General features: G+C 37.2%; 1 protein-coding gene across 11 annotated transcripts in view; it reads right to left on the bottom strand.

The window, feature by feature from the left end:
* The window catches only part of PER3 (period circadian regulator 3), a 75,608-nt gene that overhangs the window by 19,057 nt on the left and 31,839 nt on the right, over positions 1-24,712 (bottom strand). For all 11 annotated transcript variants that reach the window (XR_005056354.2, XR_005056355.2, XM_036999662.2 and 8 more), the window contains 3 exons: positions 6,221-6,353; positions 5,689-5,810; positions 5,273-5,446 (listed from right to left, as the gene is read on the bottom strand). Coding sequence is in view for 9 of the 11 variants with exons in the window: in XM_036999662.2 (XP_036855557.2) it covers positions 5,273-5,446; positions 5,689-5,810; positions 6,221-6,353 (429 nt within the window). In the remaining 2 variants the exon portion in view is untranslated. The remainder of the gene's footprint in view (positions 1-5,272; positions 5,447-5,688; positions 5,811-6,220; positions 6,354-24,712) is intronic.

The following is a 24,712-nucleotide window of genomic DNA, read 5'->3' as shown; positions in this document are numbered from 1 at the left end:
ACACACCTCTAAAGAAAGTCATCAAACCACAAAGGAAGAGGGCGAGAGGAGAGGGAAGAACAGAGAAGAATTACAAAAAAACAGCCAGAAAACAACACAGTGGAAGTAAGTACAACTCTATCAATAATTATTTTAGTTGTAAATAGACTAAATTCTCCAATCAAAAGTCATGGAGTGGCTGAATGGATTAAAAAAAACCAAGACCCATCTATATGCTGCCTACAACAGACTCACTTTAGAGGTAAGGACACACAGGCCGCAAGTGAAGGGATGGAAAAAGAGACCCCATGCAAATGGAGACCGAAAGAGAGCTGGAGTGGCTACACTTACATGAGATAAAATAGACTCTAAAAGAAAGACTGCTGTAAGAGACAAAGAAGGGTGTTACATAATACTAAAAGGGCTAGTCCAGTAAGAGGCTAACACTGGTAAATATTTATGTATCCAACATAGCAGCACCTAAATATATAAAGCAAATCATTAACAGACCTAAGGAAGATATGGACAACAATACAATAATAATAGGGGACTTTAATGTAGTGTTTACATCAATGGCTAGATCATCCGGACAGAAAATCAAGGGAATATTGGCCTTAAATGACCTGTCAGATCAGATGGACTAAGATATTTACAGAATACTGCATCCAAAAGCAATAGAATACCATTCTTCTCACGTGCACATGAAACGTTTTCCAGAATATATTATGTTAGGCCACAAAACAAGTCTTAATAAATTTAAGAGGACTGAAATGATATCAAGCATCTTTCCCAACAACAATGGTGTGAAACTAGAAATTTACAAGAAAAAAAACTGGGAAATTCACAAATAGTGGCTGTTAAACAACATGCTACTGCACAACCAACAGGCCAAAGAAATCAAAAGAGAAATTAAAAAGACACCTTGAGACAAATGAAAATAACATTACAAAATTTGTGAGATGCAGCAAAAGCAGTTCTAAGAGGGAAGTCCACAGAAATAAATGCCTACCTCAAGAAATAAGAAAGGCCTCAAATAAAAAACCTAACTTTACACCTAAAAGAACTAGAAAAAGAACAAGCAAAGTCCCAAATTAGTAGAAGGAACAAAATAACAAAGATTAGTGCAGAAATAAATTAAATAGAGATAAAAAAAGCCAATAGAAAATATCAGTGAAACTAAAAGCTGGTTCTTTGATAAGATAGACAAGTCTTTAGCTAGTCTCACCAGGAAAAAGGGGATGCAAATAAAATCATAAATGAACAAGATGCTACAGCTGATATCACAGAAATACAAAGGATCATAAGAAACTACTATGAATAACTACATGCCAAAAAACTGGACAACCTAGAAGAAATGGGTAAACTCCTAGAAACATACAACCTACCGAGACTGACTCATGAGAAAACAGACCAATTACCAGTATGCAGACTGAATTAATAATATAAAATCTCCTAATAAATAAAGGTCCCAGACCAAATGGCTTTACTGGTAAATTCTACCAAACATTCCAAAAAGAATTAATACCAATCCTTCCCAAACTCTTCCAAAACAAATTAAGAGGAAGAAATTCTTCCCAACTCATTTTATGAGGCCAACATTACCCTGATAACAAAACGAGACACGGATGCCACAAGAAAGGAAAATAACAAGTCAATATTTCCTGATGAACAAAGATGCAAAAATCCTCAACAAAATATTAGCAAACTGAATTCATCAATACATTAGAAGTATCATACACCAAGTGAGACTTATTCCAGGGATGCATGGATGGTTCAACATCTGTAAATCAGTCAATGTGATACACACACTAACAAAATGAAGGATTAAAAATTATGAATTTAATAGATGCAGGAAAGCATCTGACAAAATTCAATATCCATATTAAATGAAAAGAACTCTCAACAAGAGGGAACATACTCCAACGTAATAAGGTCATATATGACAAGCCCACAGCTAGTATCACACTCAGCAGTGACAAATTGAAAGCTTTTCCTCTAAGATCAATAACAAGACAAGGATGCCCACTCTAACCACTTTTATTCAACATAGTATTGAGTTGTAGCCTATGGAATTAGGCAACAACAACAAAAAGGCATACAAATTGGAAAGGAAGAACTAAAACTGTCACTATTTACAGAAGACATACAAAGAAAACTTAAAACTCCATCAAAAAACTGTTAGAATAGATGAATTCAGTAAAGTTGTAGGATACAAAATCAATACACAAAAATTTGTTTTGTTTCTATACACTAATAATGAATAGTCAGGAAGTAAGAAAATCCCATTGACAATTGCAATAGAATACACATCCTTCTCAAGAGCACATGGAACATTTTCCAAGACAGATTATATGTTAGGTCACAAAACAAGTTGTAGTAAATTTAAGAGGACTGAAATCATATCAAACATCTTTTCCAACAACAATGGTCTGAAACTAGAAATTACAAGAGAAACCTAGAAAATTCAAAAAGAATAAAAAAAAATCTAGGATTATATTTAATCAAGGAGGTGAAAGACCTATATATTGAAAACTACAAGACATTAATGAAAGAAATTGAAGAAGACACAAATAAATGGACAGATATTCTATGCTCTTGGATTAGAAGAATCAGTATTGTTATAATGTCCATACTACCCAAAGCAATCTACCAATTTAATGCAATCCCTATCAAAATGCTGATGTCATTTTCACGGAAACAGAATGAATAATCCTAAAATCTCTACTAAGCTACAAAAGACCCTGAGCGGCCCAAGCAATCCTGAGAAAGAAGAATAAAGGTGGAGGCAGTATATTCCCCAATTTCAACTCTAATACAAATATACAGTAAGTAAAACAGTATGGAATTGGCATAACAACAGACATACAGATCAATGGAACAGAATAGAGAGCTCAGAAATAAACCCATGCATATATGGTCAATTAATTTACAACAAAGGAGCCAAGAATATATACAATGGAGAAAGGACAGTCTCTTCAATAGATGGTGTCAAGAAAACGGGACAACTATAAGCACAGGAATGAAACCTGATCACCATCTTACACTATACACAAAAATTATCTTGAATTGGATTAAAGACCTAAACTTAAGACCTGAAGCCATAAAACTTCTAGAAGAAAACACAGATGGTAAGCTCCCTGACATGTCCTCATGATGATTTTTTGAATCTGACACACAAAGAAGCAAAAGCAAAAATGAAACAAGTGGGACTATGTCAAACTAGAAAGCTGCACAGCAAAAGAAACTATCAACCAAATCAAAAGGCAGCCTAATGAGAGAAAGTATTTGCGAATCCTACATCTACTAAGCAGGTAGTATCCACAATATACGATGAGTACAACTCAACTTTCCATTTTCACTTCATAACTTTGATGCTGTTATTAGCTAACATACATTTACGATTGTTACGCCTTCCTGATGAAAGGACTGTTTTCTCACCGTGAAGTGTCTCTGGTGAGACCCTGTCTTGAAGTCTGATTTACCAACACAGGCGCTCAGCCTTCTTATGCTTATTGTCTGGATCCTCCGTCTCTCCCCATCCTCTCTTCTCAATCCATTTTTGAATTTATATTTAAATTCTGCTTTGCAGACAGCATATAGTTGGTTCTTGACTTTTTTACCTGTCCTGACACTTTCTGCCTTTTAATTGGAATGCTTAGTGTATTTCATGCGATCGCTGAGATGGCTGGGTTTAGAGCTGTTATCAGTCCGACACATTCCCTCCGGGTTTTGTTGTTTCCGTTGCTCTGTTCCTCCTTTCCTGCTCTTCTTTACTTTTAGCATTTTTAAAAATTGTATTTTAGTTCACCTCTTGGCTTTTTAGCTAATCTTTGTATCTCACCCTCTATCTTGACCCTGTTACAGATTCAAAAATATCCATGAACAGCAATTGTTCTGGAGACTAATTATCAATGTTTGATTCCCTGCTTTGCCACTTGTCTGCTGTCCGACTTCAGGAAAGTTAAATTACTTAACCTGTTTGTGCCTTAACTGTGCCATATTTAAAATGGAGATAATAACTTATAGGGAAATGCACTTGGGTCACAGTCTTCAGACCAAATTCATTGTTAGAATCAGGGTATAAACTGCAGGAATGTGGGCTTTCCAGGAAGCAAAAGACATACGGGTACTCTATGGCTGAAGAACACTTGGGCTCCGATTCTTTCTCTTTTTGGAATAAAGATGTACCCTTGCAGATGTGAAGACTGGTTTTAAGATCAGGAGAAATCATTAGCAGTAAATATTGTCTTAAATGAAAGTATACAGATTTTAATATAAATCCTTTCAAAATGGAAATATAAAATCAGGCATAGTCAAAAAAGAACTTTCCACATCAGTGGGACCCTACTTTGCATGGACTTGTCATGGGCAGCTGTGTGCCCAATAGGAATCCAAAGTGTTAAGAAAAGGTACAGGAAAAATGTGCATCGGCTCCTTCCTGAGGGACTAGTTCAGTTCCAGTAAAACTATCTTCAGATAATTAGAAACATAATCTAATTTCACAGTTGTGTCTCATCTTTTCCCACCCATCCACAGTCCGCCTGTCAATACTACACTCTCCATCTCAAAGGAGCTGGTGTGAAGATTAAATGAGTTCATTCCTATGAAAAACTAAGGACAGGGAACAGTGCACAATAAGAGCTCAACACATGCTAACTAGCATGCCACTGAAGACTTGCTAAAGATAAATCAGAGATATTTGAAAACCTGTTTTAACATATTTGTCACCATTTCTTCATCAACCCAATTGTTACAAATAATGAAAAAAATCAAAAGGATAAGAGGCAGGAAAAAGGAATAAAAAGAAGACATCAGAATAATCTACCAAGTCATTATGCTGTTTAAGAAAGAGAGCTTTAAACGTACTGTCCTCATTGTTATCAGACCAATACAAAAATCTGAATGTATGTATGATCGGTACAGTCAAAGCACAGTGGAAGTTTGAAACAGACACCTTCTTTCAAGGTCAGCAACAAAGTGGACCTAACGCAGTCCCCATGAAGAACTGCAGTAGTAATGCCTAACACTGACCGGGGGCTTACTACCCTGTGTCAGGTCTAAGTGTTCAATGTATCAGCTGATCTGTGTGACAAATGACATAACTAAGAAGTAAGTCCAAAATATGTAATCAAGTAAACATGATGATATTTCCTAAAATATTTTAACTGTGTTAAAGAAAGGAAAAAATAGTTCTACTTTAGAAGTTATTCCTAAATGGTGTTAATGACTTCTGTTTTCTCATGACAGTGTACTTAGTGTTGAGCACATTTTTAAGGAGAAGGTAGCGTGGTACCTGACTCCGGTGGTGGGGCGTGAACAGTGGTGCTGCTGTAACTGCGCTGGCTCATGCCAGACCCCGGGCTCAGGGCCACCGTGGACAGGGTCCGCGGAGCTCCTCCTTCAGCGTCCGCGGACTGTCTGTCGGGCAGCATTTCTGGTTTAGGTATGGCTGGGATCTGAGCAACAGCTGGTGGGATAAGAGAAATCAACAGTGAAGATTAAAGTTCCCAACAGGAAGTTTATACTAAAGACCCAAATAACTTACAGATGTTCACAACTGACAAATTAAAACCTATTGGCCAGAAAGAGGCAATAAGAATAGGCTTATTTGAAATTACAATGAGATAATTAAAGAAAAAATTAAAGAAAAATGGGAAGTGTGGCTTTGTAATTATTCTTTTTATCTAACCAAGAAGGGCATCCTGTTACCTTGCAACGTGTGAACATCTTCTGCCTTGAGGTTTGGTCTGTCTTCTTCTGAGGATGAAGTTGTATTGGTGCAGGATATACACTTTCTTTTCAAAGCTGGAATGTTGTAGCTCTTCAGGTATCTGCAAAACATGATTAGGTCACATATTCCTAACTTTGCCATATTCCACCTTTTTGCTTTTCTCACACCAGTTCCGTTTGGGGTGCTTTGTGTTTTCTTCTTTGATGGAGCCTTCCCTGACCACTGTTCTTACATCTCTTGTACTACAGTCTTGAACTGACCTTTAAATAACAACATTTAATTTTTATAATCAGGATCTTGTCTCCTCAACTATACCATAGCTCTTTCAAAGAGGGGATGCATCTTTGAATTTTGCATCCCCTAAAATATTCGATTTATTACATAGGAAGCACTCCATATGTATCTATTGATTTATAGTGATAAATCAAGATTAACAGCTACAAAAATATAAAGTTTCTACAATGACAACATATGCTTTTGGAAAAGCTAACACATGGTCAAAATTGATACCTGATAACACTATCAATACAGTTTATTTGCTGATAGGATGGACTATGCTGCTCTTTTCTCAAATCCTCATAAGACTCAGTGTACATGTTATTATTTTTCAATGTCTGGAAGGAAGAAAAGGTCCTCTGCTCATCTGAAAGAAAATGAAAGGGTATACAATTAAAAATACATACTTAGCAACAGGTACCTACTCAGCAAAATTAAATCATGGTATTTAGGATATACACATTCAATAAAATATCATGGAACTATTAAAAATGAGCTCAGATTTAAATGCACTGATATAGAATGATATCCACATAGAATGATCACATGATCATATGATTACACAATGTTTCAGGCAAAGATTACCATGGAATGAAACTATTAGGTGAAAGGTTGATGGAGAACTTCACCATGTTGAGCTGACACTACCTCTACAACTGAGATCTTGGCATCATGAGGGGCGGGGCAACCAGACATAGCACTTATCTGTTGCTATGTAACACGCATAGTAGTGCCATGTTGAACTTGTATCCAACAGAACTTTGTGTGATGACAGAATCATTCTTTCCTGCACTGCCCAAGGTGGTAGCTGCTAACACCATGCGTAGCACTGAAGTGCTTGAAATGAGGCTAGCACAACTGAGGAACTGCATTTTACATTTTATTTATTTGTAACTAATTTGAATTTAAACCAACAGGTGTGGCTAGTGGTTACCCTATGGGATAGCAGAGGTATAGAGAGAAGAAAATGGCCTCCGGCTGGCTCACTGAAGAATGTAAACTTTTTGTAGAGAGGAATGAGCCAGTAAAGGAAACTGCACAGAGCATCAGAAAGGCAGAGAGCTCCGGCAGGGCCCAGGGCCCAGAAAGCAAGGGTGGAAACTATTTCAAGGAAGGACTACCTAGTGATGTCAAATTGTTGAGAGGTTGAGTGAGAAATATTAGCTACTGTTGTAATTAATAAAGGTTATTTCAGCTGCTTCCAGAAGGCTTCTTCATTTTGAGGAGGAATTACAGGAAAATGTCTGCTTACCTTTTAAATTAAAAAAAATAATTTTAAACTTGAAGAGGTTACAAAATTATACCCTTCACCCACCTTCCACTAATGTAACATCTTACATGAACATGATAAAATGAACTAAGGAATTAACAGTGGTAGGCTGCTAAATGAACTAAAACCTACTTAGACTTCACCAATTTTTCCATTAAGTGTCATTTTTTGGTTCCAGGATCCAATCCAGGACCTCATGCTGAATTAAGTTGTCAACATCTCCCTGGACTTTGTCTTTCATGATGTTGACTTTTGAAGGATACAGGACAGGAATTTTGTAGAAATGCCCCACAACTTGCATTTCTCTGATGTTTCCTCATGATTAGGTTGAGGATATGCATCTGGGGAAGATGACAATCGAGGTGCTGAGCCCTGCTCAGGGCATCACACCATGGGGCACTCGATGCTGATTGGTTTCATCACTGCTGGTCAGCCTTGACTTAAGGTGGGGTCTGCTGGGCTTCTTCTATGTGAAGTTACTATTCTACAATGTAATAAATGATGTAAACAATAAATGTTTTAACAGAATACTTTGAGACCATGTAAATATCCTATTTTCTTTACACTTTCACTTACTGGTTACACAAAATGTGAAGGTACTTAATGCTACCAAATGGTATACTTTAAAATGTTAACTTATATATTACATATATAAAATATATATGTATCTCCACAACTTTAAAACATCTTTCATCTAAATTTTAGCATTCATTGGAGGGTATTCCCTGCAGCAATTACTACTGGGGAATTTTTTTCCTCTTTCAGTTTTGAGTTATAATTGACATACAGCAGTGTGTAAGTTTAAAGCATACAATGTAATGACTACTGTGGAATTATAATAGCAATTTTCAGTTTCTACAAAGACCCCCTTGCAGGCCCTCCCAATGGAAAAAAAACCAAATAAATAGATGTACACACACTGATTCTTGCCTGCCTGTCCGTCTGTCCATCCATTAAACAGACAGGCATGAGTTCATGCTGACTCCTTTAACTCCAATCCAGCACGTTAATTCCAGCATTCCCTCTTACTTGTACCTTCTATCTCCAGATAGTGATGAATCTGGTTATTCTTACCTACAATGTATATACCTACTTGTTCAACTCAACTGTGCATTTAAAGTAGTTTCAGAAGGCACCACGCTCTGGTGAGAAACAAGTCATCAATTTGACTAAAGTGTTTGTGTGCATTTATATTTTGTATTTATTCGCAGTGTGTTCAGTTACAAAACACTGATTCACAGAGCCACACAGCTTCTTTTCCCCCCCATCCCCTTTGGTACGTTTATACCATTCATTTGTAATACAGTTAGATTCATCTGTCACAAACTGTATATCATCTTGGGTACCTCTATATGCCCGGGCGGGATGAGGTGTACAGATCTATGGATTTTAACAAATGCACAGAAAGTTGTGTATCCACCACCAGAGGAACAAAAAGAACATTTCCATTAGTTAATAATTTCCCTCTAGTGCTCCTTTATAATCAACTCATTCCCTGATCTCAACAAATACTGATGTTTCCTGGATCTACAGCATTCCAGAAGGAAGCTTTTCAAGAATGGAATCATATAATATGTAACCGTTTTGATCCTGACTTATTTCACTTAGCAAAGTGCACTTAAGAAACACCTACTTTGCTGTATGAATCAAGTTAACTTCTCTTCATTGCTAAGTCATATCCCATTGTATGAATGTACCAGTTTATTCATTTACCTACTGATGGACATCTAGGTTGTTTCCAAGGTTTGGCCAGAGTGAATAAAGTGTAAAAAACATTCACAGACAGGTTTTTGTGTGAACTTAAATTTTTATTTCAGTTGGGTAAATAACCAAAAATGGAATTGCTGTGTCATATGGGGAGAGTATGTTTTTTTAAAATTTTGGTATCATTAATATACAATCACATGAGCAACACTGTTACTAGATTCCCCCCATTGATCAAGTCCCCACCACATACCCTATTACAGTCACTGTCCATCAGCGTAGTAAGATGCTACAGTCACTACTTGTCTCTGTGCTGTACTGCCTTCCCTGTGCCCCACCCTACATCATGTGTGCTAATTGTAATGCCCTTTATTCCCCTTTTCCCTCCCTTCCCACTCACCCTCTCCAGTTCTTTTCCCTTTGGTAACTGTTAGTTTGTTCTTGGGTTCTGTGAGTCTGCTGCTGTTTTCCTCCTTCAGTTTTTGCTTTGTTCTTATGCTCCACAGATGAGTGAAATCCTTTGGTACTTGTCTTTCTCCGCCTGGCTTATTTCGCTGAGCATAATACCCTCTAGCTCCATCCATGTTGTTGCAAATGGTACGATTTGTTTTCTTCTTATGGCTGAATAATATTCCATTGTGTATATGTACCACATTGTCTTTAGCCATTTATCTACTGATGGACACTTAGGTTGCTTCTTGGCTATTATAACTACTTCTGCGATAATCATAGGGATGCATCTGTCTTTTTGAATCTGGAATCCTGCATTCTTAGGGTAAATTCCTAGGAGTGGAACTGGGTCAAATGGTATTTCTATTTTGAGTTTTTTGAGGAACCCCCATACTGCTTTCCACAATGGTTGAACTAGCTTACATTCCCACCAGCAGTGTAGGAGGGTTCCCCTTTCTCCGCAGCCTCACCGGCATTTGTTATTCCTAGTCTTTTCTATGTTGGCCATCCTAACTGGTGTGAGGTGATATATCATTGTGGTTTTAATTTGGATTTCCCTGATAATTAGTGATGTGGAGGATCTTTTCATGTGCCTGTTGGCCATCTGAATTTCTTCTTTGGAGAAGTGTCTGTTCATATCTTCCGCACATTTTTTAATAGGGTTATTTGCTTTTTGGGTGTTGAGGCATGTGAGTTCTTTATATATTTTGGATGTTAACCCCTTGTTGGATATGTCATTACGAATATATTCTCCCATATTGTAGGATGCCTTTTTGTTGTACTGATGGTGTCCTTTGCTGTACAGAAGCTTTTTAGCATGATGTAGTCCCATTTGTTCATTTTTTTATTTTGTTTCCCTTGCCTGAGGAGATGTGTTCAAGAAAATGTTGCTCATGTTTATATTCAACAGACTTTTGCCTATGTTTTCTTCTAAGAGTTTTATGGTTTCGTGACTTACATTCAGGTCTTCGATCCATTTCGAGTTTACTTTTGTGTATGGGGTTAGACAGTGATCCAGTTTCATTCACGTGCATGCAGCTGTACAGTTTTGCCAACACCAGATGTTGAAGAGGCTGACATTTTCCCATTGTATATACAAGGCTCCTTTATTGTATATTAATTAACCATATATGCTTAGGTTTATATCTGGGCTCTCTAGTCTGTTCCATTGCTCTTATGGGTCTGTTCTTGTGCCAGTACCAAATTGTCTTGATTACTGTGGCTTTGTAGTAGAGCCTGAAGTCAGGGAGTGTAATCCCCCCAAATTTCTTCTTCCTTCTCAGGATTCCTTTGGCTACTATTTGGGGTCTTCTGTGGTTCCACATGAATTTTAGAACTATTTGCTCTAGTTCATTGAAGAATGCTGTTAATATTTTGATAGGTATTGCACTGAATCTGTAGATTGCTTTAGGCAGGATGGCCATTTTGACAATATCAATTCTTCCTATCCATGAGCACGGGATGTGTTTCCATTTATTACTATCTTCTTTAATTTCTCTCATGAGGGTCTTGTAATTTTCAGAGTACAGGTCTTTCACTTCCTTGGTTAGGTTTATTCCTAGGTATTTTACTCTTTTTGATGCAACTATGAATGGAATTGCTCTCCTGATTTCTCTTTCTGCTAGTTCATCATTAGTGTATAGGAATGCAACAGATTTCTGTGTATAAGTTTTATAACCTGCAACTTTGCTGAATTCACATATTAGATCTAGCAGTTTGGAGTGGATTCTTAAGAGTTTTTTTATGTACAAATATCATGTCATCTGCAAATAGGGACAGTTTAACTTCTTCCTTGCCAATCTGGATGCCTTTTATTCCTTTGTGTTGTCTGATTGCCGTGGCTAGGCCCTCCAGGACTATGTTGAATAGAAGTGGGGAGAGTGGGCATCCTTGTCTTGTTCCTGATCTTAAAGGAAAGGAAAGCTTTCAGCCTCTCGCTGTTAAGTATAATGTTGGCTGTAGGTTTGTTATATATGGCCTTTATTATGTTGAGGTACTTGCCTTCTATACCCATTTTGTTGAGAGTTTTTATCATGAATGGATGTTCAATTTTGTCAAAAACTTTTGCAGCATCTATGGAGATGACTGTGGTTTTTTGTCCTTCTTTTTGTTGATGTAGTGGATGATGTTAGTGGATTTTCAAATGTTATACCATCCTTGCATCCCTGGGATAAATCCTACTTGATCATGAAGGATGATCTTTTTGATGTATTTTTTTATTCAGTTTGCTAATATTTTGTTGACTATTTTTGCATCTGTGTTCATCAGGGATGTTGGTCTGTAATTTTCTTATTTTGTGGTGTCTCTGCCTGGTTTTGGTATTAGAGTGATGATGGCCTCATAGAATGAGTTTGGAAGTATTCCCTCTTTTTCTAGTCTTTGGAAAACTTTAAGGAGGATGGGTATTAGGTCTTCACTAAATGTTTGATAAAATTCAGTGGTAAAGCTATCTGGTCCAGGGGTTTTGTTCTTAGGTAGCTTTTTAATTACCAATTTAATTTTGTTGGTGGTAATTGGTCTGTTCATATTTTATGTTTCTTTCTGGGTCAGCCTTGGAAGGTTGTATTTTTCTAGAAAGTTGGCCATTTCTTCTAGGTCATTCGTTTGTTAGCATGTATTCATAGTATTCTCTAATAATTCTTTGTATTTCTGTGGTATCCGTACTGATTTTTCCTTTCTCATTTCTGATTCTGTTAATGTGTGTAGACTCCCTTTTTTTCTTGTTAAGTTTGGCTAGGGGTTTATCTATTTTGTTTATATTCTCAAAGAACCAGCTCTTGCTTTCACTAATTCTTTCTATTGTTTTATTCTTCTCGATTTTATTTATTTCTGCTCTGAGCTTTATTATGTCCCTCCTACTGACTTTGGGCCTCATTTGTTCTTCTTTTTCTAGTGTTGTTAATTATGAGTTTCGACTGTTCATATGGGATTGTTCTTCTTTCCTGAGGTAGGCCTGTATTGCAATATACTTTCCTCTTAGCACAGCCTTTGCTGCATCCCACAGATTTTGCGGTGTTGAATTATTGTTGTCATTTGTCTCCATATATTGCTTGATCTCTGTTTTTATTTGGCCATTGATCCATTGGTTATTTAGGAGCTTGTTGTGAAGCCTCCATGTGTTTGTGGGATTTTTCATTTTCTTTGCGTAATTTATTTCTAGTTTCGTACCTCTGTCTTCTGAGAAACTGGTTCGTACAATTTTAATCCTTTTGAATTTACCAAGGCTCTTTTTGTGGCCTAGTTTATGATGTATTCTTGAAAATGTTTTATGTGCACTTGAGAAGAATGTGTATTCTGCTGCTTTTGGGTGTAGAGTTCTGTAGACGTCTGTTAGGTCCATCTGTTCTAGTGTGTTGTTCAGGGCCTCTGTCTTCTTACTTCTTTTCTGTCTGGTTGATCTGTCCTTTGAAGTGAGTGGAGTGTTGAAGTCTCCTAGAATCAATGCATTGCATTCTATTTCCCCTTTTAATTCTGTTAGTATTTGTTTCACATACGTAGGGGCTCCTGTGAATCGTGCAGATATTTATAATGGTTGTATTTTCCTGTTGGATTGACACTTTAATCATTATGTAATGTCCTTCTTTGTCTCTTGTGACTTTCTTTGTTTTGAAGTCTATTTTGTCTGATACAAGTACTGCAGAGTTCCTGCTTTTTTCTCCCTATTAGTTGCATGAAATATCTTTTTCCATCCCTTCACTTTTAGTCTGTGTATGTCTTTGGGTTTAAAGTGAGTCTCTTGTAGGCAGCATATAGATGGGTCTTGCTTTTTTATCCATTCAGTGACTCTATGTCTTTTGATTAGTGCATTCAGTCCATTTACATTTAGGGTGATTATCAATAGGTATGTATTTATTGCCATTGCAGGCTTTAGATTTGTGGTTATCAGAGGTTCAAGGTTAACTTCCTTACTATCTAAGAGTCTAACTTAACTCACTTAGTATGGTGTTACAAACACAGTCTAAGGGTTCTTTTTTTCTCCTCCTTTTTCTTCCTCCTCCATTCTTTGTAGATTAGGTATCATATTCTGTATTCTTTGTCTATCCCTTGATTGACTTTGATGATAGTTGATTTAATTTTGCATTTGCTTAGTGATTAACTGTTCTACTTTCTTTACTGTGGTTTTATTACCTCTGGTGACAGCTATTAAACCTTAGGAACCCTTCCATCTATAGGAGTCCCTCCAAAATACACTGTAGAGGCAGTTTGTGGGAAGTAAATTCTCTCAACTGTTGCTTATCTGGAAATTGTTTAATCCCTCCTTCAAAATTAAATGATAATCTTGCCAGATAAAGTATTCTTGGTTTAAGGCCCTTCTGCTTCATGGCATTACATACATCATGCCACTCCCTTCTGGCCTGTAAGGTTTCTGCTGAGAAGTCTGATGATAGTCTGATGGGCTTTCCTTTGTATGTGATCTTATTTCTCCCCCTGGCTGCTTTTAATGGTCTGTCCTTATCCTTGATCTTTGCCATTTTAATTACTTTATGTCTTGGTGTTGTCTTCCTTGGGTCCCTTGTGTTGGGAGATCTGTGTGCCTCCAAGGCCTGTGAGGCTATCTTCTTCCCCAGATTGGGGAAGTTTTCAGCAATTACCTCCTCAATGACACTTTCTGTCCCTTTTTCTGTCTCTTCTTCTGGTACCCCTATAATGCAAATATTGTTCTGTTTGGATTGGTTACACAGTCATCTCAATATTCTTTCATTCTTAGAGATCCTTTTTTCTCTCTGTGCCTCAGCTTCTTTGTATACCTTTTCTCTAATTCCTATTTCATTTATCGTTTCCTCCACCAAATCTGATCTGCTTTTAATACCCTCCATTGTGTTCTTCAATGATTAGATCTCCGTCCTAAATGTGTTTCTGAGTTCTTGAATATTTTTCTGTACCTCCATGAGCATGTTAATGATTTTTATTTTGAAATCCCTTTCAGGAAGATTCATGAGGTCGATTTCATTCGAATCTTTCTCACGTGTTGTATTCATAATTTTACTTTGAAGCAAGTTCCTTTGGCATTTCATATTTGTACATGGCATCCTCTAGTGCCCAGAAGCTCTACTCTCTGGAGCTGCTTAGCCCCTGAAGCAATGTCGGGGTTTCCAGGGGAGTGGTATTGTTGCCTGGAGGGAGGAAAGAACTGTTTCCTGCTTCACAGCTGCTATGCCTGCCTCCACTGCCAGAACCAGTGGGCCGAGCACACCTGTATAAGCCTGTATGCTTTGCATTTGTAGTTGCTGTAGACGGGGCTCCCCTCTGGCTGGCCTAACTCCAGGGTAGGGTTTGCTAGTTTGTGAGCCAGGTGGGGCTAGCCGGGAGAAAGGTGTATTAGGCTGCGCATCACGGAGGGGGTCCTTGGAGCTGTGTAGCCCACCAGGGAGCTGGAGCACCCGAAGATCGTGGAAGTTCCCAACCTGCTAGGCAGAGTGCACCCAGACAGTTTTGTCTACCTGTCCTTTCTCCTGAGCAGTAAGCTCTGTGCAATCCTTGCCCCTTCAGCAGCCCTCTTGCTGTTAGGTAGTCTCTCATACTGCCCGCCTTTCTTTTGTCCCAGAGCAGCCAAATATGGATCCCTGCTTTCCACAAGCGGCTGGAATCACGTTCTCTCCAAGTATTCTGCTTATCTTAGCTTTCCAACCCCGTAATCACGAGAGTACCATGAAAGCACCATGAAATGTAGGTTTATGCTTCCAGAGCAGATCTCCAGAGTTAGGTATTCAGCAGTCCCAGGCCTGCACTCCCTCCCTGCTCCGTTTCTCTTCCTCCCACTGGTGAGCTGGGGTGGGGGAAGGGCTTGGTTCCCACCGGGCCATGGCTTTGGTATGTTACCCTGTTCCATGAGGTTTATTCTTTTCTCCAGGTGTATGCAGTTTTGCGCAGTCCTCTTGGAAAAAGAACTTTTTTAAAACTACCCCAAATCCAAAAATACTTAGATGTAGATCTACCAAAATATGTGCAATATTTTGCATTGGCAGAAAACCACTGAACAGTGATGGAAGAAAAAGTTTTTAAGTACTTAAATAAATGAAAAGATTATATCATGTTCATAGTTTGGAATATTCAATATTGTTAAGATGCCAGTTCTTCCCAATTTGATCAATACATTCAATTTAATGCATTCAATTTAATCCCAATGAAATTCTTAGCAGAATATTTTAATATCTATTATCAAGCTGATTCCCAAACTATATGGAAAAAAAGGAACTAAAATAGTCAAGACAATTTTGAAAAAGAACACAATATTGGACTCACACCTCATGATTTCAAAACTTACTGTGAAGCTACAGTAATTAAGACGGTGTGATACTGGTGAAACGATATGTCTCTGGAACACAGGAGAGAATCCCAAAATAGACCTGCAGAAATATAGTCAATTTTTGACAGAGGTACAAGGTCAAGGCAATGGACAAAGGATGGAGTCTTTCCAACAAATGCTGCTAGATGATTACACAACCATATCTGTAAAAAAATGAACCTTAATACATGTATCACACGTTATATAAAATTAATTTAAAATTGATCTCAGACCTACACGTAGAACTTAACAAACTTCATATTTGTACATGGCATCCTCTAGTCTAGAAGGAAATGTAGAAAATCTTTGTAATCTTAGGTTTGGCAAAGAGGTTTTAGATATGACATGAAAAGCATGATCCATAAAGGAAAAAAACTGGCAAATTGGAGTTCATCAAAATTAAAAACTTCTCTTTGAAAGACATTGTTAAGACAATGAAAAGACAAAATATTTACAAATTATATATATAATAAAGAATTTGTACCAAGAATATATAAAGAAAATTCAACAAGACAGTTCAATTTAAAAACAGTCAAGATATCTGAGCCTTTTTTCAGTCAAGAAACAGAAATGGCAAATACAAAACAACACTCAGTCTCATTAGTTGTAAGAAAGTTAAAAACATGCTAAGATGCCTATTAGAATCCCACCTATTAAAATGGCTAAAATTAAAAGAAAAAAAATCTGGCAGTATCAAGTTGCAGAGTAACCAGAACTCCCACATGTTGCTAACAGTAATGTAAAATTGTACAGCCACTTTGGGAAAGTTTGGCAGTTTCTTATAAAGATAAATATACCCTTCCCCCATGAAACTGGATAACCAAGAAGAAATGGACAACTTTCTAGAAAAATACAACCTTCCAAGGCTGACCCAGGAAGAAACAGAAAATCTGAATAGACCAATTACCAGCAACAAAGTTGAACTGGTAATCAAAAAACTACCTAAGAACAGAACTCCTGGACCAGATGGTCTCACTGCTGAATTTTATCAAACATTTAGTGAAGACCTAATACCCATCCTCCTTAAAGTTTTCCAAAGACTAGAAAAAGAGGGAATACTTCCAAACTCATTCTATGAGGCCAGCATCACTCTAATACCAAAACCAGGCAGAGACACCACAAAATAAGAAAATTACAGACCAACATCCCTGATGAACACAGATGCAAAAATAGTCAACAAAATATTAGCAAACTGAATAAAAAAATACATCAAAAAGATCATCCTTCATGATCAAGTAAGATTTATTCCAGGGATGTAAGGATGGTATAACATTTGAAATTCACCAACATCATCCACTACATCAACAAAAAGAAGGACAAAAAACCACAGTCATCTCCATAGATGCTGCAAAAGCTTTTGACAAAATTGAACATCCATTCATGATAAAAACTCTCAACAAAATGGGTATAAAAGGCAAGTACCTCAACATAATAAAGGCCATATATAACAAACCTACAGCCAACATTACACTTAACAGCGAGAGGCTGAAAGCTTTCCTTTCCTTTAAGATCAGGAACAAGACAAGGATGCCAACTCTCCCCACTTCTATTCAACATGGTTCTGGAGGTCCTGGCCACGGCAATCAGACAACACAAAGGAATAAAAGGCATCCAGATTGGCAAGGAAAAAGTTAAACTGTCCCTGTTTGCAGATGACATGATATTGTACATAAAAAACCCTAAAGAATCTACTCCAAAACTATTAGATTTAATATCTGAATTCATCAAAGTTGCAGGATACAAAATTAATACACAGAAATCTGTTGCATTCCTATATACTAAAAATGAACTAGCAGAAAGAGAAGTCAGGAAAACAATTCCATTCATAGCTGCATCAAAAAGAGTAAAATACCGAGGAATAAACCTAACCAAGGAAGTGAAAGACCTGTACTCTGAAAATTACAAGACCCTCATGGCAGAAATTAAAGAAGATACTAATAAATGGAAACACATCCCATGCTCATGGATAGGAAGAATTAATATTGTCAAAATGGCCATCCTGCCTAAAGCAATCTACAGATTCAATGCAATTCCTATCAAAATATCAACAACATTCTTCAACGAACTAGAGAAAATCGTTCTAAAATTCATATGGAACCACAAAAGACCCTGAATAGCCAAAGCAATCCTGAGAAGGAAGAATAAAGCTGGGGGGATTATGCTCCCCAACCTCAAGCTGTACTACAAAGCCACAGTAATCAAGATAATTTGGTACTGGCACAGGAATAGATCCATAGACCAATGGAACAGACTAGGGAGCCCTGATATAAAGCCTACAACATATGGTCAATTAATATATGATAAAGGAGCCACGGACAAACAATGGGGAAATGACAGCCTCTTCAACAACTGGTGTTGGCAAAACTGGACAGCTGCATGCAAGAGAATGAAACTGGACTATTGTTTAACCCCATACAAAAAAGTAAACTCAAAATGGATCAAAGATCTGAATGTAAGTCATTAAACCATAAAAGTCTTAGAAGACAACATAGGCAAAAATCTCCTGAATATAAGCATGAGCAACTTCTTCTTGAACGCATCTTCTTGAGCAAGGGAAACAAAAGCAAAAATGAACACATGGGACTACATCAAACTAAAAAGTTTCTGTATGGCAAAGGACACCATCAACAGAACAGTATGGGAGAATATATTTTAAATGACATATCCGACAAGGGGTTAACATCCAACCAAAATATATAAAGAGCTCACACGCCTCAACACCCAAAAAGCAAATAACCCAATTAAAAAATGGGCAGAGGATATAAAGAGACAATTCTCCAAAGAAGAAATTCAGATGGCCAACAGACACTTGAAAAGATGCTCCACATCACTAATCATCAGGGAAATGCAAATTAAAACCACAATGAGATATCATTTCACACCGGTTAGGATGTTCAGCATCGAAAAGACTAAGAACAACAAATGCTGGGGATGATGCAGAGAAAGGGGAACCATCCTACACTGCTGGTGGGAATGTAAGCTAGTTCAGCCACTGTGGAAAGCAATATGAAGGTTTCTCAAAAAACTAAAAATAGAAATACCATTTGACCCGGGAATCCCACTCCTTGGAATTTACCCAAAGAATACAAGTTCTCAGATTCAAAAAGACATATGCACCCCTATGATTATCGCAGCACTATTTACAATAGCCAAGATCTGGAAGCAACCTAAGCGTCCATCGGCAGATGAATGGATAAAGATGTGGTACATACACACAATGGAATATTATTCAGCCATAAGAAAGAAACAAATCCTACCAATTGCAACAACATGGATGGAGCTGGAGGATATTAAGCTCCGTGAAATTAGCCATGCAGAGAAAGACAAATGCCAAATGATTTCCCTCATTTGTGGAGTAGAAGAATGAAGCAAAACTGAAGGAACAAAATAGCAGCAGACTCACAGACTCCAAGAAGGGACTAGTGGTTACCAAAGGGGAGGGGCTTGGCAGGGTGGGTGGGGAGGGAGCGAGAAGGGAATTGAGGGGTATTATGTTTAGTACACATGGTGTAGGGGGTCATGGGGAAAACAGTGTTGCATAGAGAAGGCAAACAGTGAATCTGTGGTATCTTACTACACTGTCTGATGGACAGTGACTGCATTGGGGTATGGGTGGGGACTTGATATGGGTAAATGTAGTAATCACATTGTTTTTTCACGTGAAACCTTCATAAGAGTGTATATCAGTAATACCTTAATAAAAAATTTTTTTAAAAAGTTCTTTTTCCAATTGCTACTTGTTAGTACACTGAAACTTAGTTGATTTTATATAGACCTTGCATCTTGTGACCTTGAAAAAGTTATATTTTTTGCAGATTCCTTAGGATTTTTCTTATAGACAATCATGTCATCTGTGAATACTGTTTTATTTCTTCCTTTCTAATTTGCATGCTTCTTATTTCTTTTTCTTCCTAAGCACACCAGCTAGGAGTTCCAGTTTGATGTTAAAAAGAAGTGGTGGGTGGATATCCTTGGCTTGTTCTCAAAGTTCAGGTGAAAGCATAATTCTCACCCTTAAGCATAATGTTAGTTGTAGGTTTTTGTAGATGCCTTTTTTGTTAAGGAAATTTCTTTTTTATTTCTTACTTTTCAAAGTTTTTATTATGCACAGATTTTGAATTTTGTTACATCTATTGAAATAACCATAGTTTGTCTTTTTAACTATGTTAATATGGTGAATGAAAGTGATTGGTTTTCAAATATTGAGTGAGCCTTGCATTCCTAGGATAAATCATACTTGGTTGTGATAAATTTGTCTTTTGTACATCGTTGGATTCAATTTGCTAATATACATAACTGGGGATTTTGCAAATATGTTAATGAGGAATACTGATCTGTAGTTTCCCTGTAATGTCTTTCATCTTATTTTAGTATCAGAATAATAATGGGCTCATAAAAAATCAGTGTGGAAGTTTCCCTTTCTCTTCTGTTTTCTGAAATATTATGTAGAACTGGTATTATTAGTTCCTTAGATGTTTGATATAATTCTCCAGTGAAACCATTTGCACCTATAGTTTCCTTTTGAGCAGGTTTTAAATTTCAAATTAGTTTTTAAGATAGATACATCTCTTGTCTAGGCTGGCATGTGCATACAGTGAGACAACGAATTTGACCGGATCTGTACTGTTGGAACTCAACCAGGAGTTGGGAGGGGTGCAAGTTGCAGCACTCCAAAATCTTATGACTATAGACTATCTACGGGTAAAAGAACATATGGGATGTGAACAGATCCCAGAAATGGGCTGCTTTAATTTGTCTGATTTTTCTCAGACTGTTCAAGTACAGTAGGACAATATCCATCAAATCACAGACAAATTTTCACAAATGCCTAGGGTGCCTAAATGGTTTTCTTGGCTTCACTGGAGATGGATGGTAATTATAGATTTGCTTTGTTTATGTCACCGTATTCCTATTATGTTAATATGTGTGTGCAAATTAGTTAGTAGTTTAAAACCTATACATACTTAAGGTACTCTACAAGAAGATATGTCAAAGAAATAATCAATCCTCCCATGTTTTCTTCCATATGCTACCTCTATAGCTTTTCTTCTTCCTTCCTAATTACAACCCTTAAATAGAATTCGTGCCTCATATCGAATCTACCGAACATCATAATTCCTCCAGGTGGTAAAGATACCTCGAGACAAGTGCTGGGCATAGAAGCCACAGGGCATAAATCTGCAAAGAAGTAAAAAGCTAACCTTTTCAAACAATATGGCTTCTCTCTCACTTACCAACTTTACATCTCCCTGTATGGCCCCGGAAGATGACTGGTTAGCCAGAGACGGGTAAGATTCCTCAAGGGAGGAACAACCTAAGACAGGCACAGTCGCAGGGGGGCCATCAGGTGAGAATTTGGGGATCAACAGAGGTGAGGCTCAGAACCTCACCCCCCCTGCTTTGAGAGAAATCTTCTGCATCTGTGGATGTCTTGCTGCCCTTGTCTAGCTTGGATTAATACTTAGTCCATAGGCACACACCTGATCATCTACATTTGCCCTCTTACAGCACTAAACTATGTTTTCTACCTTTATCATGCATCTACCTACCACTTCAGCATTTTATTACAAATAAAAATAATAATAATAATAAAGGGAGAAATGTGGGATCAACATACAAATCAAGTATAAAAATCAAATGAATAATCATATCTGACTTGATTGTTTATAGTTCATGGTGTGTGATCAAAACTGAAAGTTTCTGTGATGACTGCCCTTGCACTGTTCACCATGTAAGAACTTATTCACTATGTAAGAATTCGTTCACCATGTAGGAACTTGTTCGTTATGCTTCAGAAGATTGGAGACTGACGAGAATTAGGCTTGAGATGGATTAATGAGCATTGACCCCCCCTATACTGAATTTTATTGTTGTTAACAACTATTGGATCAATAAATATGAGATGCCCTCTCAAAAAAAAAAAGATAGATACATCTCTCTAGTTATCTATTTCTTCTTCATTGGCTTTTAATAGTTTCTTTCTTTCCAGTAATTTGTCTATTTCTTCTAAGTTGTCAAATCTATGGGGACAGAGTTGCTTGTAGTCCCTTTAACATCTATTAGGGTCTTTCATTCCCAATGTTGGCAATTTGTGTCTTCTTTCTTTTCCTTTTTTTTTGTTCCATATAAAAGTTTGTTAATTTTGTTTTTATTAGCTTTTGTTTCATTAATTTTCTCTACTGTTTTCAGTTTCACTAATATCTAGTCTTTATTCTTTCTTTCTTTCTCCATACTTTGGATTTAATTTGCTTTACTCTCATTTCTTAAGGAAGCTTAGACTGCTGATTTGAGACCCTTCTTCTTTTTCCCACAAAAACACTCAATGTTCTATATTTCCCTTTATGCATTGCTTTAGCTGCATCCCACCAATGTTATGTTGTCTTTTCAGTTCACTCAGTTCAAAATGTTTTTTATTTCCCTTGAGACTTCCTTTTGGACCTGTGGTTTAGAGGTGTGCTATTTAATTGCCAAACACTTGGGGATTTTCTAGGTACATTTTTCTTGTTACTGATTTCTAGTTTATAATTTGTTAGCTCAGAGTATATACTTTGCTTTGATTTCTATTCTTTACAAATTGCTAAGGTTTGTATTATGGCCCAGAATATTGTCTATCTTGATGGATTTCCATGTGCCCTGGAGAAAAATATGTACTATGTTGTTGACTGGTATGTTCCATAAATGCGAATTAGGTGAGTCTTGTTGACAGTGTTGTTCAGGTATTCTGTGTATCAATTTTTTGTCTACTTCTTTTACCAATTACAGTGTGTTGCATTCTCCAACTATCACTGTGGATTTATTTCTCTTTGAAGGTTTGTTTTTTTTCATCAGTTTTTGCTTCATGTATTTTGAAGTTCTATAATGGTAGGTGCATAAACATTTATACATTATATAAATCTTTATACATTCAGAGATTCAACCCATTTGTCATTATTCAATATGCCTCTGAAACTCTGATTATGTTCCTTGTTCTGAAGACTATTCTGACTTAATAGAGCTTCTCAGTTTTCTTTTGATTCCCGTTAGCAGGGTCTAATCTTTCCCACCTTTTGCTAACCTATTTTCAAAATGAGTTCTTGTGTACATAATATGCAGCTGCCTCTTGTTTTTTCATCCAATTTGACTGTTTCAGTGTTTTAACTGGTGTACTGAGATCATTCAGATTTAATGCAATTATTGATATAGCTGGATTAAAATATACCAACTTGCTAGGTATTTTCCATTTGTTTGATCTGGGGTACGTCTGTTTGTTTTTTCCTCCTTTTCTGCCTCATTTTGCATATTAATTGTTTTACAGTCCATTTAATCTCCTTTACTGACGTCATTACGCTTCTTTAAAAACTTTTCTCATAATTGTCCTAAAGTTTACAATACATATCTCTAAGGAGTAGTTTCTTCCTACAAATAATATACTTCAAGTAGAGCATAAGGACTTGACAACAGTATATTCCTAATACCTCCCTTCCAGTTTGCAGTAATTTTACATATGCTGTAAATGCAGATGACTTTTTTGCTTTAGAAAATTATCTTTTACAGCAATTAAAAGTAAGTAAAACATAAAGTTAATTTTATCTTCATTAATTCCATTTCCAGTGCTTTTCATTTCTTTGTGAACATCCAAGTCTTATGTCTGGTATCATATTCCTTCCACCTTTAGAAATTCCTTTAGCATTTCTTATAGAATGGATCTGCTAGCAATAAATTCCCACAGTTGTTAGGAAAATCTTTATAGCTCCTTCATTTCTGAAAGATACTTTCCACTAGGTACAGAATTTTGCATTGACATTTCTTTGAAGACGTTACTCTTTTGTCTTCTAGTATGCATGGTTTCTTAAGAAATGTCTATGGTAATTCTTACATTTATTTCTCTGTCTGTGATCTATCTTTTTATCTCTGGCTGACTCCCTGCAAGATACTCTCTGGTTTTGTTTTCAGAAGTTTGAATATGATATGCCCAAGAGTGTGGTGTTTTTAGCTTTTGATTAGTTTTTTCCTTCTCTTTTCTTTCTTTCTTTCCTTTTTCTTTTCTTTGTATTTATGTTACTTGATGTTTTCTGGATCTTAGGGATACTCTTAGCCATTATTTCTTCAAGTATTTCTTCTGGGATTCCAATTACTCTTATGTTAGATCATTGTGCCAAAATTCTTAGATGCTCTGTTTTGTATGTTTCTCCCTGTGTCAGCTTGTGTAATTTCTATCTCTATTTTCATGTTTAGTGATTCTTTTCTTGGTCGTGTTGGATGCCCAGCAAAAGCATATATTCACCTCTAGCATTTCTAACATCTCCACTGGATCCTTCCTTTTATGTTCCATCTCTGTACTGTGATTACCCATGTGGTTTTGCATGGTGCCAACTTTGTCCATTAAAGCCATTAATGTATTAGTCATCGTTATTTTAAATTCTCTGTTAGACAGTTCCAATATCTATGTCATATCTGACTCTTGTTCTGATGTCTCTTTTGTCTCTTGGGAGTTTCTCCCTTGGCTTTGCATAAGCTTCACAACTGAAAACTGAACAATGGCACAGGACAGAGCAGACTGTGCGCATCTTTCCTTCTGCTGGGTCTGCGTTTGTTCACCCTGATTAAGTTTTAGGCCTAGCTGGAGGTCTGTGGTGCTACAGTTTTACTCAGTGGGTTACAGTTCTCAAATGCCTGGAGTGATACTTAGTGCTTCAGGTGGTAGCTGGCTTGCTAGAGAACTTTTTTTTCAGTATCTGCCCATTTTCAGCTTCTTGCCTTCTCTGTGCCGTACCTGAGAAATGGTTAGTCTCTTGCAAGCGACCTGACTCAGTCAGCTGGTGCACCACACGCCAGGGCTCACCTGCTCTTCTCCGAGGGTATGGCCCACCTTCAGTCTGGGACCTGCTGGCTGCCCTGTAACCCCAGCACTCCGATGGGTTCATAAAATATCATGTGCTTCTGTTTTACTGGCTTTTTTCCTTGTTGGGTCTGGAATGGTGCTCTTTCCAGCTGTTCCTGAGCAGAAGCCACAGTGCTCTCAGTTGGGGAGCATCTC

This window comes from Manis javanica, chromosome 4 (genome assembly GCF_040802235.1).
Source record: "Manis javanica isolate MJ-LG chromosome 4, MJ_LKY, whole genome shotgun sequence".
In the NCBI taxonomy this organism is placed as follows: Eukaryota; Metazoa; Chordata; class Mammalia; order Pholidota; family Manidae; genus Manis; species Manis javanica.
This window is presented reverse-complemented; position numbering and strand designations above follow the sequence as displayed.